The sequence below is a fragment of the Urocitellus parryii genome, chromosome 4 (genome assembly GCF_045843805.1).
Source record: "Urocitellus parryii isolate mUroPar1 chromosome 4, mUroPar1.hap1, whole genome shotgun sequence".
In the NCBI taxonomy this organism is placed as follows: domain Eukaryota; kingdom Metazoa; phylum Chordata; class Mammalia; order Rodentia; family Sciuridae; genus Urocitellus; species Urocitellus parryii.
The window spans coordinates 150,363,971-150,376,420 of record NC_135534.1 but is presented as its reverse complement, the minus strand read 5'-3'; the positions used below and the strand labels follow the sequence as shown (position 1 = coordinate 150,376,420).

General features: G+C 38.8%; 1 protein-coding gene across 1 annotated transcript in view; it reads right to left on the bottom strand.

Annotated features, from left to right (window-relative positions):
• Positions 1-516: 516 nt before the first annotated feature.
• Positions 517-12,450, bottom strand: part of Kdm4c (lysine demethylase 4C) — a 399,763-nt gene continuing 387,829 nt past the window's right edge. Inside the window, exons 20-22 of the mRNA XM_026391491.2 lie at positions 9,293-9,412; positions 5,758-5,850; positions 517-1,560 (exon numbers count right to left, since the gene is read on the bottom strand). Coding sequence (XP_026247276.2) covers positions 1,384-1,560; positions 5,758-5,850; positions 9,293-9,412 — 390 coding nt within the window. The 3' untranslated portion in view covers positions 517-1,383. The remainder of the gene's footprint in view (positions 1,561-5,757; positions 5,851-9,292; positions 9,413-12,450) is intronic.

Here is a 12,450-nt window from a genome sequence, read left to right as displayed (position 1 = left end):
GAGCACAGTAAAGGCTTCTAACTGCAGGCTGTTAGGAACCTGCATAGATTTCTTACACAGCATAAGTGAATAAAACAGACTCCAAGGACTCTGTGCCCTCAAGCCATCCCTTTTCCTGACTGTTCTCCACTCCTCATTTTGTATAATGAAGTGAAGGACTGGAGGGTCTCCATAGTCCCTTCTAAGGGTAACTGGAATCAGGAAACCTAGCTTGAAAAGCACTTCCAACTCAAGGGTCTCAGACCATCTAAAGCCCCAGAGGAGGAGGGAAAAACCCTCAACTGCTCTTGTATAGGGAGGTGAGCCTCACTTTCCAGTGACTCTGGCACAAATGTGCCCACAGCTATGTGAAAAGTCAGTGACAGAAAGAGCGCTATGAAAACCTGGTACATCTTGATAGCCAGGTCCCCAAGAAAACTAGTTTTTCTATTGGTTTAAACACAAACAAGTCAGAAGATGGACCGGATAGGAGAAAATGGAAATCTTTATTTTTAAACACTAGTACATTTTCAGGCTGTTTAAAAAGGAAAAATCATGTTACATTAGTTCAAAACTCTGCATCAAAGCATATTTATTTAAACTCTAATTTTATAAACACATAATGAAAGAAACATATACTTTATAAATATCTACTCAGAATAGGTATTATGAAAAAAAGTGTTTAAAAATAACAGCCCCAGATCTCCCTCTTTAAATATATAAAATTCCCACAGAATTCATAAGAATTCTTCCTCAAGAGCCAAATATTTCATTTCACAAAGGCCAACTCAGTTCTCATCAGACACAATCAAAAGTAATAGGAATATAAAAAAATGTAAAAGTTCTGTACAAGGGAATACAGATAGCACACGGGTAAATTTCATTACCATACATGCCATTTGTGTTTTAAAAATGTTTTATAAAAACTGCCATTTAAAACAAATAAGTGAGAGTCCTTCCCTGACTGTGGAAAATATATAAATTATCACCCTCCCACCTGGGGCATGCAGCTTCCACCTACTGGAGTTGGGGGACAGATGCCTCCATGTGTTTCCTGATGAAGGGTCTGGGACACATTTGGGGACCTGCCTCCTCTCTGGCAGTGGCTTTATCTAGTAGATCATTCACTATTATTTCCTTTCACTTGGAAAAATTCTTTGGGATCATAGAAAACAATTGCTCCCAAGCGAAAGCAAGACCAGGGGATGACTTCTGATTGCTGAATTCAACTAATATGTGTATTCTGTATGCTTGGTGAGCAAATGCTGGAAGCCTGTTTTACCACTGTCAGAGACATAGCCAGTCACCTCCCCTAGCAAAACACATGGCACTGCCCCTAGGTGGTCCCTTCATCTTTTCTCTTCTGGTCCAAGCAGCTCTGTTGCCTGCAGCAGTGTATACTGACTATTGTCTCTTCTGACACTTCTTCTGGAAAGAGCTCTTCAAAAAAGTGCGATACACAGGATCATCCACATACTCGTTCTTAAACCGGGAGCTCAGCACTCTTTGTCGCTTCCTTTCCCCCTGGATTATGTCTGTTCCATAAAAGGTGTCTTCAAATCGCATATCAGACGCTGTGGACTAAAAGCAGCCAGCGTTACTCTGCAGAAGGGTAAAGCATTCAACCAGCACAGGACTGGATAAAAATCTGAAACCATGTGGGCATGGAGGGGGTCTAGGGAAGAGCAGAAGACAACCACAGGTCTGCATTCCCATCTCTCCCCACCCAAGTCAGACCAATGACTCTGTTAGCCTCACTTTCTCCAGGACCTCCGGCATATCCCCCCATCTCCACCCCCAGGGACTGTCTACAAATAAAACCAATATTACACTCTTCTTGTTCTGAGTCTCCCTCACTCTCCATCTGTCATCTGGCTCCTGCCCAATCAGGTCTCTGGCAAATCTGTCAACAGCAATCTCTCATTCATTCTTATTCCTATTTATCTCTGGGCCTCTGCCCCCATCATTTCCCAAAAGAATTCTTGTTAAAGTCCCAGATACAAATTCTTGACTATTTTGTCACCTAACTACTGCTTCAAGCTTTCCTTTCTGCCCTTTTATGAGCTCTTGTCACTACCCTCCTCCCCCTCTGATTACTCATTTCTGATGTCCCAGGGGTTCCCTTTCTTAAATATCTGCTCAATTCTGATGCTGCTGTGGTTCTGAATCTGGCCTTTTCCTCTCCAGACCTTCACGCCCACAACTGTGGCTCCAAGATCTCCCATGCCCAGGCCTGCTAGTTTACCTGCCCACAGGTACCTCAGAGTCTATCTCGGAGGCACTTCGAATTAACCAGTGCTAAACTAAACTTAAAATCATCGTCTTCTGTGGCTGTCCATTTTTTTTTTCCTCCTGTAAATGGCACCCCCATTCTCATCTATCCAGTTACACTAGTCAGGAACCTAGATGCCTCTGTAGGCATTCTTTTATCTTCACCCTATACAGGATCCCTCCCGCTATACCCCCAAATCCTCCTGACCCCAAGGCACAGGCCTTCCCACTTCCTCTCCCAACCACCCTGACCAATGGCACAGCCCCATCTATTTCCCACATAACGACTGAAAGGAAGCTCTCTAGATACTCTCTAATTATATGACTAGCTATGACTCTTACGTCACAACTTATGATTTTTCAGTAGCCCTACTGCTTCAAGATGACATGCACGCTTGGTTGGCTGAACTTATATAACCTGGTAAATCTCACCCTATTTTCTGGTAGACTGAACTGATCACATCCTTGGTCTGCTTCACTGGCTCCGGGCCTCAAGTTTCTGTCTTGGACACACTGTTTCCCTTTGCTCTATCATGTCTACCACAGAGAAGCTCAAGATTCCTGTCACCTCCACATGTCAACACAGGAGAATGAGGGTGGAGGGACAGGTAAGCTTCTTCCCATCAAAGGTTTGCTGAAGGCGAGGTATATTAGGAACTGTGCACCAAATTTTGTATGTTCCCAATACCAAACACTGTGCCAGGCACTCAGTCACTACTTGTTAAGTGCTGAGGGAAGATGCTCAGGCTTTTTCTATGACCCTTAGGCAAAGTCCAGAGTCTACAGGAAAGCCCTATTTTTGTTTCCTAATTCCCTATTATTTTGCCACCTAAAATACATTCTCAACTGATTCTCAGTGAGGTGGATGACTTCCGATGACAACAACACACGGTGCACCTCACTAGGTCACTAAGACCATCTTCCCTGGTTGGTGACAAAATAGACTGGCTTTTCAGACTTGAAACATATGGTCCATAGGGAAGAGAAAGACAAAGGGAATAGTACAAAGAAGGCTTAAAACTAAAATTGGTCCCAACTGTTGAGCTTTGCATGTTCTCTGCCAGTTCATGGAGCTGCTCATCCAGGACAACAGGCTACCTCCACGGGCTCCTCCACACTGCCTACTTTTACTCAGGAAGAAAACCACATGGCTCTAGGTTGGTTGGATACCCTCTGCCATTAGGAGAAAACATTTTGTTTCATTCATTCTTAGCAATGTACTTGCTCTGAGTAATTTTTCATTTTTGTAAGTGTTAAAACGTTATCAAAGGAGAAAATAAAATATCTCTGAAAGTGTTGCCACTGTGCAGAAATAGCAAAAGTCAGCCTCTCAAACACAATAATAAAGCCAATTTACCAGGAGCTCTAGTTAATTATGCACCGTTGCCATGGTTATTCTGCGAGACAATAAAAGGTAATGGGGCCATTTCTGAAGTAAGTAGAGAAGAACCCAGTACCATCACAAGGTGGACTGCTGATTCTTTTGAAAAATTTACCCCCTGCCAGTGTGAGTCTCAGTGAGCCTAAGTCATTAAAACACAAGGACCCCAATGAGGACTGCTAAGCTATCTCCTTAAAAAGCAAAAAAGATTCCTCTAACCATAAAATATCTTCCATCAATGAATTTTTCAATTAGACTTGTTTTATAAACTAGAAAAAAAATAGCAAGCATGGGCGAACAACCCAAGAGTCAGAGAGTTATTCACCCACCTCAAGGAAAGGCACATCGGTCTTTGATCCAATAACCACAAAGGCTGGATGGAGTGACCATGAGCCTTCTCCTAAAGGTATTTCCTGCTAGTTTCAGCTTTTTGGCATAATAGTCTGCTTTCCAGGCGTATGTATGTGATCCATACATTTTTCATTGATTTTTTTTAACTAAAAAAATCTGAGAAATAAAAACAACAACAGCAGCAGCAAGTTGGGCTTGCTCAGAGAAATGGACTTTCAAAAATTCAGGATCTGTGTTCAGATAAAACCACCTGAGAAGGCATCCTGGTATCACAGCCAAATCTACTATGGAACAAAGAGATTGTGCTCAGAGTAGAAAGCAAAGAACTTTTTCTAATGTGATTAAGAAATAGTACATGAAATCTACAAGAGTTGGCAGGCAAGGTACTTAGACATGGATTAGAAAACCAAAGGCTTTAGGAACTTCCATAAGGCTACCTACTCCAATACTGACCCTCTAAATATCTAGGGGCTAAGGAAAGAAAGGACAGACAGGGAGGACAGAGGACAGCCCACAGGAGGCAGGAAGAGAGTGAAGGCAGCTGTCTCTAACATTTTTGAAGTAAGAGATTTCAAGATCTTAGAACAATGATAAGGTATCTAGGTTTTTAAGGACTACATTAAGATTTAGCTGGTGTCTTTACAATAGGCTTAGTTTTTTCTCTCCTTCAGTTATTAATTTGGTGGTTAATCTGTTCACAGGTCCTCTGCATGCTGCATTTCTCATTGGAATGGGGGTAGCAGTCCAGTGGCTTTCACTCTTTTCCTGACTATTTCACTTTGAAGGACCTTTCTCCTGGGGATACAACTTGGAGGGAAAATCAGTTCACACCTGGTACAGTTACCCTGTGGTCAGGATTCCAAATGACAGAAGAAGGAGTTGAATATACAAGTGAATATTAAGAATACCCTGGGTTTTTCCAAAATATCTAACAATAACGCTACTGTTGCAAAAAAAAGTATTCCAGAAGCATTATTGAAAAGTAAGACTGTCATTTACTCAGGAAAATACTTTTCACTTCAGTCAGGAAAAATACCATTCATTTATATTTCCCTGTTTAAGATTTATCACTTCAGAGATGCAATGGATATAATTTTAAATGAGCAGGATTTGACTTCATTTTAGGGTCCATTAAATATTTTATGGCACAATAATGTAAAACCTAAATTTTGGTTAATTATACTTTTTAACAATTTCAGTTTAGATTTATCCATATTTATTTCTTTTAGTGGTTTGTAGTAGGCTTGAAACTAATATTTTCTTTTTTAAGATTCCTTTAGCATTCCCACTATTAGTAAAGTGAGAGCTTTGTTTAATTATGAATGAACACAAATATAAGTGAACTTCAGATACAAAACTTAATCAATGCATGATAAGACTACTGGAGAGCAGATATTTTTATGCTGAGTCTCCTTTAATCTACTACTGAATACTTCCTTTTAATGTTGCTGTTGCTAACAAGATAGCAAATGCCTACAATCCTGGCATTTCACATGGAGGACTTATTCAATGACTATTTTTGTGCATCAGTAAATGTCAATATGAAGAACTGTCATTTGACCTCATTAAAGAAAAATAAGCCATGTGCACTAGTTTCCCTGTTTGTGGACAGATTTAAGCTTTGTATTTGGTAGGTTTTAATAAGGGAAAAGTTGCATTGGCTTTCTTCAAAATTAATACAAAAGCCCAAGAATGTTTCCCGCTGTGCTTGGGAAGCAAGGGAGGGGATAAGGACTTCCCTGGTGGGTCTCCAAGTGTCATTTGCCAGCACTTACATAACGAGCCTTCACTCTCTTGGGTAATTCTTCATCTAAGGTATAGATGTCCTCTCTCTTCATTGCTATCTGGGATCCGTCTTCAAACTCAACCTAATGAAATATAAGACATTTTGATATATATTAAATTCAGACAAGCACTGATCATTTTTAAGATTTGTAATTAACTATGTGAAAAAGGGAAAAAAAGACTCAAGCAGAACAAACATGGAAACAGTCAACACCTAGGGAACTAAGAAGAGTTCTTTCTCTTATCATTTTAAAACAACCAAGATTATTGAACACGAGTGTCATGGAATATGAGTTATCAAAATTGTATCCCCTAAAGCAAAAAAAGAAAAGTAGGGGCTGATTAAATTTCTCAGAAAATGAGTCAGTGGCAAAATCAGCATTAAGACTACCTGGGCCTATTATTGCTATGTGTCTTTAAGAGACTCTGTAACACAACAGGGAGAACTGCTCCTCTTTGTAAAGTAAGATCACATATTTATTTTCATATCATAATCTTCCCAGATAAAACAACTGCTCAAGTTCTCATACAGTTTTAACTTTCAAAACTCTCTTTTGTCAAACTCAAATGGGTCAGAAAAATCCTAGTTTCTGACTTTACAGCATGCAAACCTCATCAATGTGTGAGAATACATCATCTAAAAGAAAAATGTTCAAAATTTGTTTCATGTTAACAAAGCAGCAGCAAATAATTTCATAATTTTCAGTACTCTGAAAGATTTTGACAGAGAAAGGTACATGACACTAGCCAAACAGATACCTGGGGTGTGGGCTCAGGTTTACTGCAGCATGAGCTCTATCAGGAGAAAACAAACCAATGGAAGTGGGAGGAACATCTGCTACATTCTAATCTAATCCACATAGGATATTTCAGAAATCCTTAACTTCTTTCTTTGTATGAATTCTTCACTTTTAAAAAATGAAGCTGGGTGCACTGGTGCATACCTATAATCCCAATTGCTCAGGAGGTTAAGGTAGGATGATAACAAATTCAAAGACAGCCTCAGCAACTTACTGAGGCCCTAAGCAAGTTAGCAAGACCCTGTTTCAAAATTAAAAAAAAAAAAAAAACAATTAAAGACTGGAGATGTGGTTCAGTGGTTAAGCATCCCTGAGTTCAATCCCTGCTAACAAAACAAAACAAAGAAAGGAAAACATGCTGATACTGATAGTCAGATGCTGAGTTAAACAATGCAGCTGTGCTATTAATAAAGAAAAACATCTGTTGGGGGAAAAAAAACAACTATAATGAAATAGAAAATTAAATATAATCTTTACTTAAACTTTTTTCTCTTTTCTAATTAAAATTCTTATTATCTACAAATTGCTAACATTTGACTAAGCTGGACAATAGGGTGGAATTAGGTCTCTGTCACAAGACAACTCTTGCTGTCATTTCCCATAAGCCTGAATAAAGGTGGGAAGGGTTTTCTTCCTGGATTTGTCTTAGCAGAAAGGTTTCTTTAATATTTAATTAGGCCAAGGTGTTGTCTCATTTATACTATTTGATAGCAGAGCTAGAACAACCAGTGTGTACTTTCATTCATTATAGATCATTTGAAAATTCTAAGAAAAAAAGGCAATTACAAAACTGAAAGAGTATGGAATGCTAACCTAAGGGGACTGGCCATTTAGTTTGCTTGGGACTTTAAAGCTTCGCAATGCAGGACTTGCAGTACTAAAATCAGGGAGGGTCTTTTACTCTAGCAGGAGAAAGCTGAGTGTAAATTCTGACCCTTCTCTTTACACACAGCTCTTGAACATACTATCAAAATTGTATTCTTTTTATTAAAAATAACTTAAAAATTTGTTCATGGAGTCTTTTTTCTCTTGTTTGTAAAATAATCAATAACATCTACTTCACAAAACTACTGTGAGGGTAAAAAATGTACACACTTAGGGTACTTAGCACTGTGAACAAGGTGTTTGAGTTATATCTATTTTTATAAATGTCTCCGCTTATTCAATGGTGAAGTTGAATAATTAGACACAGAACACAAAACGATCTCAAAAGGCCACTTGGTTTAATGAGAAATTTTAAACTACTTGTGCTTGAGAGACAATTTTAATATTAATCTTAACTTTTTCATTAAGTCTATAAATATACCCATAGTTTTATGTTGACAGGCCATCATAAATTCAACTGAAGTTAACACACTGATTACTAATTAGCCTGAATTTCAACATGTCCTCATTATGTGATACTTTTCATGTAATTTGCTACATGGAAGAAGTTTCACTTTTGCACTTATTGTTTAATTAAATGTAATTCTTTTTCTTTTGAATGATGTAGTAACGCTTCTTTCCCAAGAATCTCCAATATTGTCAGCCCTTGTTACAGTTTTTGTTTAATTCTGAACAACTGATGCAAAGAAGCTATAGCACCTACCTTATCATATTTAACCTGAATCTGCAACTTAACACTGTCACTGGTACTACATGCAAAGGGAGAGATGGTCTACACATACAAATGGAAAAACAGTCTGTACACATAACACAGGATGCAGGTTGTAAGTCCTACCCTCACTACTCCATTTGGGATTTTCTAGACCACGAAAAATATTCTCTCCGAAGTTTTTCAAATTCCTTTGAACACCTTTAATTATACTATACTCCAGTTTCTGATGTTGTGTCTTAAAATGTAATCTTCCATTTAAGCCCTTGCCCCTTATCAGTCTTTGAACAATTTCTCTTCTGAAACTAGCAGTCTTATCATTCTTAGCTATTTTTCAACTTAGCAGGCCTGAACCTTCTTGCTTTTTCTCCTTTTACTTCAATCTTCCTATTTTCTCTCTACCACTTTACTTGGAATGTTGATTTTTGCCACAGAGTTACTGAAGATACTCCAAAATGTTGGTTCTAATAAATGTGTCCCTTTTTGAAGGAACAGAAATACACATCTTGTTTGATCTTAACTCATCCTTATTTTTGGTAGGAACAAAATAATTTCATTTTTAACTGCATATTCTTTAATACTATGCAGAGTTTATAATAGAGAACAGAAGAGCCACTGTATAGGTGCCCTTTTCCCTAAACACGCACTCCTTTATGTGCACAACCACCATCAGCTCCTTTGGACATTAACGGGCCGATCTGAGCCAATACACCACTGGTTTAGGTGTAGGTGATATGCTCACAGGGTTATGGGTCTCCAGCAAAAGTCATCATTTCAGGGGCAGCTAGCTGATGAACAGCCAACAATGTCCTGGCTCAAGGTGAGATGAACCAGCCAACTGGGCTCTCCTCATATAATAGGGACACGGAAAACAGCCTGTTTAGTTGTTTATCATTTTGGCTGAACCAATCCCTAACAAACCATTCATCACATGTTGTTGGAGTTTCCCAGTGTCCAGCCTTGTAACCAAACTCCAGAACTTCAACCTGGGTCAGCAGATATCGAATCTTTGTCTCCTTCATAAAGAGGCACCCCAAGTTCACCCCAAGTTCATATGACTTAGCATACTCCAAATGCTCTCTCCCTCAGGTACCTCATGTCCATCAGTGTCACAGATAGGGCAGCACCCACCTGGTACATATAGGCAACATTTGATCCAAGATATTTTGCCCCATAGAGTTTGCCATCGGGCCACTTGACTTGGACAACTTCTCCCTCTGCAGGAGGACCCAGCTTCAAGCAGTCTCGGCTCTGAGGAATAAACAGAGACAAGGCTTTTCAAGTCGAGTGCCTAAGTGACTCCATTTAGAACTGAGCAAATGATGAACTCCTAGCAATTAAAAGGAGTTACTGCCTCTGTGTTTTATGGATTATGATCTTGCATGGGTGTTCAGAGGAAGAAAGATGAGCCAAAGGAGTACTTAAAGATTCAGCCTACATCATAAAGTTGCAAAGGAACCACCATAATCCAAGCAGGAAAAAAACAGCAGCATTTATATTTGCTATTTGACAAAGAATTGTTCAGGGGGTAACTAAAGTATGCATAGAAACTGCTTTAGCTGAGAAATAGACTAGTAATGATTTAAACACCTGACATATATACAGCACTTTGTAGTTAACAAAATGCTTTAGCACACATCTCATTTGATCATTATAATCACTCTCCGAAGTAGACAGATTATTAATTATCCCCATTTTCCTGACAACGAAGCTAAGCCTCCACGGATGTTCCCTTGAGGTTTCAGGATCTTTTGAGAAGTGAAATTGCATGTGAGAGTAGGAGCTGAAGACACCCAGGTGAGGTAAGAGCTGTTTGACTTGCCAAGGTGGAAGGGGAAAGGTGAGAGGGGTACCTGTAGCACAGCTGCAGAAGTAGGAAGGTCAAGTCCTGCCTAGAATGCCTCTTAAGAACCCTGCTCCTTTCCAAAAAGGAATGCTTCTGCCAGCTTTGGCTTCTCCCATTAAGTAACCAATCCACTCCTTCCCACAGGAAATCATAGTGGCACTGTAATCAAGAGTCCAAAAATCTCATTTCAGTTCTTTAGGTTTATGGTGCTACTTCCTAAGGCAATTCAGAGAAAATTCCCCAGATGAGTGCTTTTTTAAGGGGAGGGGATAGAGGTAAAATATTTTCACAGTTTATAAACTCTCAAATTTGCATGTATAAGGACTGGGGATATAGTTCAATGGCAGAGTGCTTAACTAGCATGTGTGAAACCCTGGGTTTGATCCCCAGCACCACCCTCCAAAATTGTATGTATTGAATAAGACATAATAAACTTTTAACACAAAGGAATTAAATACTTTGTAATTTTTTGCATACTTAGCTATTCATGATTTGCAAATACTGGCATTTTACTGATGAGACCAATCTGACTGATTGAAATATACACTTGACCAATCAAGCTATAAATGCAGCCTAGGCATGATCTGAGGTTTAAATGAGAGGCACACAGAGGAAATATTTGGTTGTTTATGACTAGAAACCCACCATGTGTTTCATTTTATTATTAATAGAAATTCTGCCTTACGAAGGAGTGGCCATTTCATTGTTGGATCAGGACTATATACAAAAGACCCAGCTATTCATTTTCCTAACTGCAGACCATGCTTTCCTTGAGAGCTACAGGCAAAACCAACCAACCAAACTGGTGTGCTCAGAGGCTCTACAGAACTGATAGTTTGCATTTAACTTAGTAAAATGAAAATAAGTCTATTCCCGGCCTTCATAATATTTGACCTCAGGGTGTGCAGAATTGAAAGAATAGACTGTAGAAACCCACATGGGTTTATCACCTCATCTCACACTTCCTTTTGAAAGAGTTATGTGGTACTAAGAACAATGGAGGCACAGCTTCTAAATACATAAAGAATGCATGTGTCCAATCTCCTAGGACAGGCGGTCACATCAGCTCTGGAATTACTCTGCAATGAAACCCAGATGCTTTGGTAATTATGTGGGGTGGGTAGGCTGAGTGCACATCTTCCCTCTGCTGAAATTTTCTTGTACATGGAAGGAACTCCACTAGGGTAATGCTCCAGGAGGCTCTTCTTTGCTCCTCAGAACTGCTATTAAGAGGATGAGAAGTGACTTACTTTTATTGTTGACTGTATTTCTCAAACTAGGTGTCATGGTATCCTGGGGGCACCATAGCAACTCACACTATCCTTGTGGAATAGAGGGGAAACACAGTGACACTTGTGAGATTCCCAGCTTACTAGTACTATTAAATTGGTTGGACCAGACTTAACAAAACTGTCTGGTATTTCTTTTGACCTAAAGACATTGTAAAAAATATTCTTGAGATATTAAGGATGTTGTAAAGCCAAGACAGTTTGGTGATCTCTGGTTTATCCCCTGCTCCTTTTGGAGCTACTCTGCAGTCAGGGAACATGTACTCTGCTCTGTTCCTTCAAAACAGAAAAGCCTGTGGTTTCCTGTACTACCTGTCATGAGGTAAGTCTAATTCCAAGGCCCAGGATTAAGAAACCTATTTGCCCACAACATGAGACATACCCCCCAGTATTTTGTTTTATTAATAATGAAGGTGATAGTTTTAATCCCCATATCTTGGCTCCTTCGTCTTTTTGTGAAACTTCCTCAAACAGGATGAGAAGTGTTATTTATTTTTGAATCCCAAAAGAAGGATGTCAAGGCCTCAGGAAATACAGGGGCCTATACTCCCCATGTATTTACTTAAAACAAAGAATCTCCAAAGTGAGAGTTAGGACGTTTCTTTAAAACTTAAATCTTTAATTTTATCCATGTGACCTTCAACAGAAAGTTTACTGAACTTTAAAATATAATGTCAAATAAATCCAGTCTCATAATTTAGGTATCATGTCACTAAGGTAAAGCAATAGAAATGTGAACTAGATAGACAAGTATAAAGTATATTTGAGAAACTAATTATAAAAATATAACTTTATTAAAAATGTATGTAACTTTACTAATGACAAGAAATTCATTTTTAAAAGGGGTTTTCAAATACTAAATACAGTATATATACAATCTGATATCTTATTTACTAATTGTCAATCCTTTAACTCCTAACAAATCTTAACTTGACACTGAAAGTGCCTGACCCCAAATAACTCTGTATAGCACAGCTTCCATCTGTCGTTGCTCTCGATAAGCCACAAAGATCAAATTCATAAACCTTCATGTCAAACTCTAGGGGAGAATTTCAGTTTGCTTTCTCCATTTCCTTGCTTTCAGAATTCTTTTTCTATATTCATAATAAGTAAAAAATAATTAACCATCTCTAACAAGATCAATTGTTCTGCAA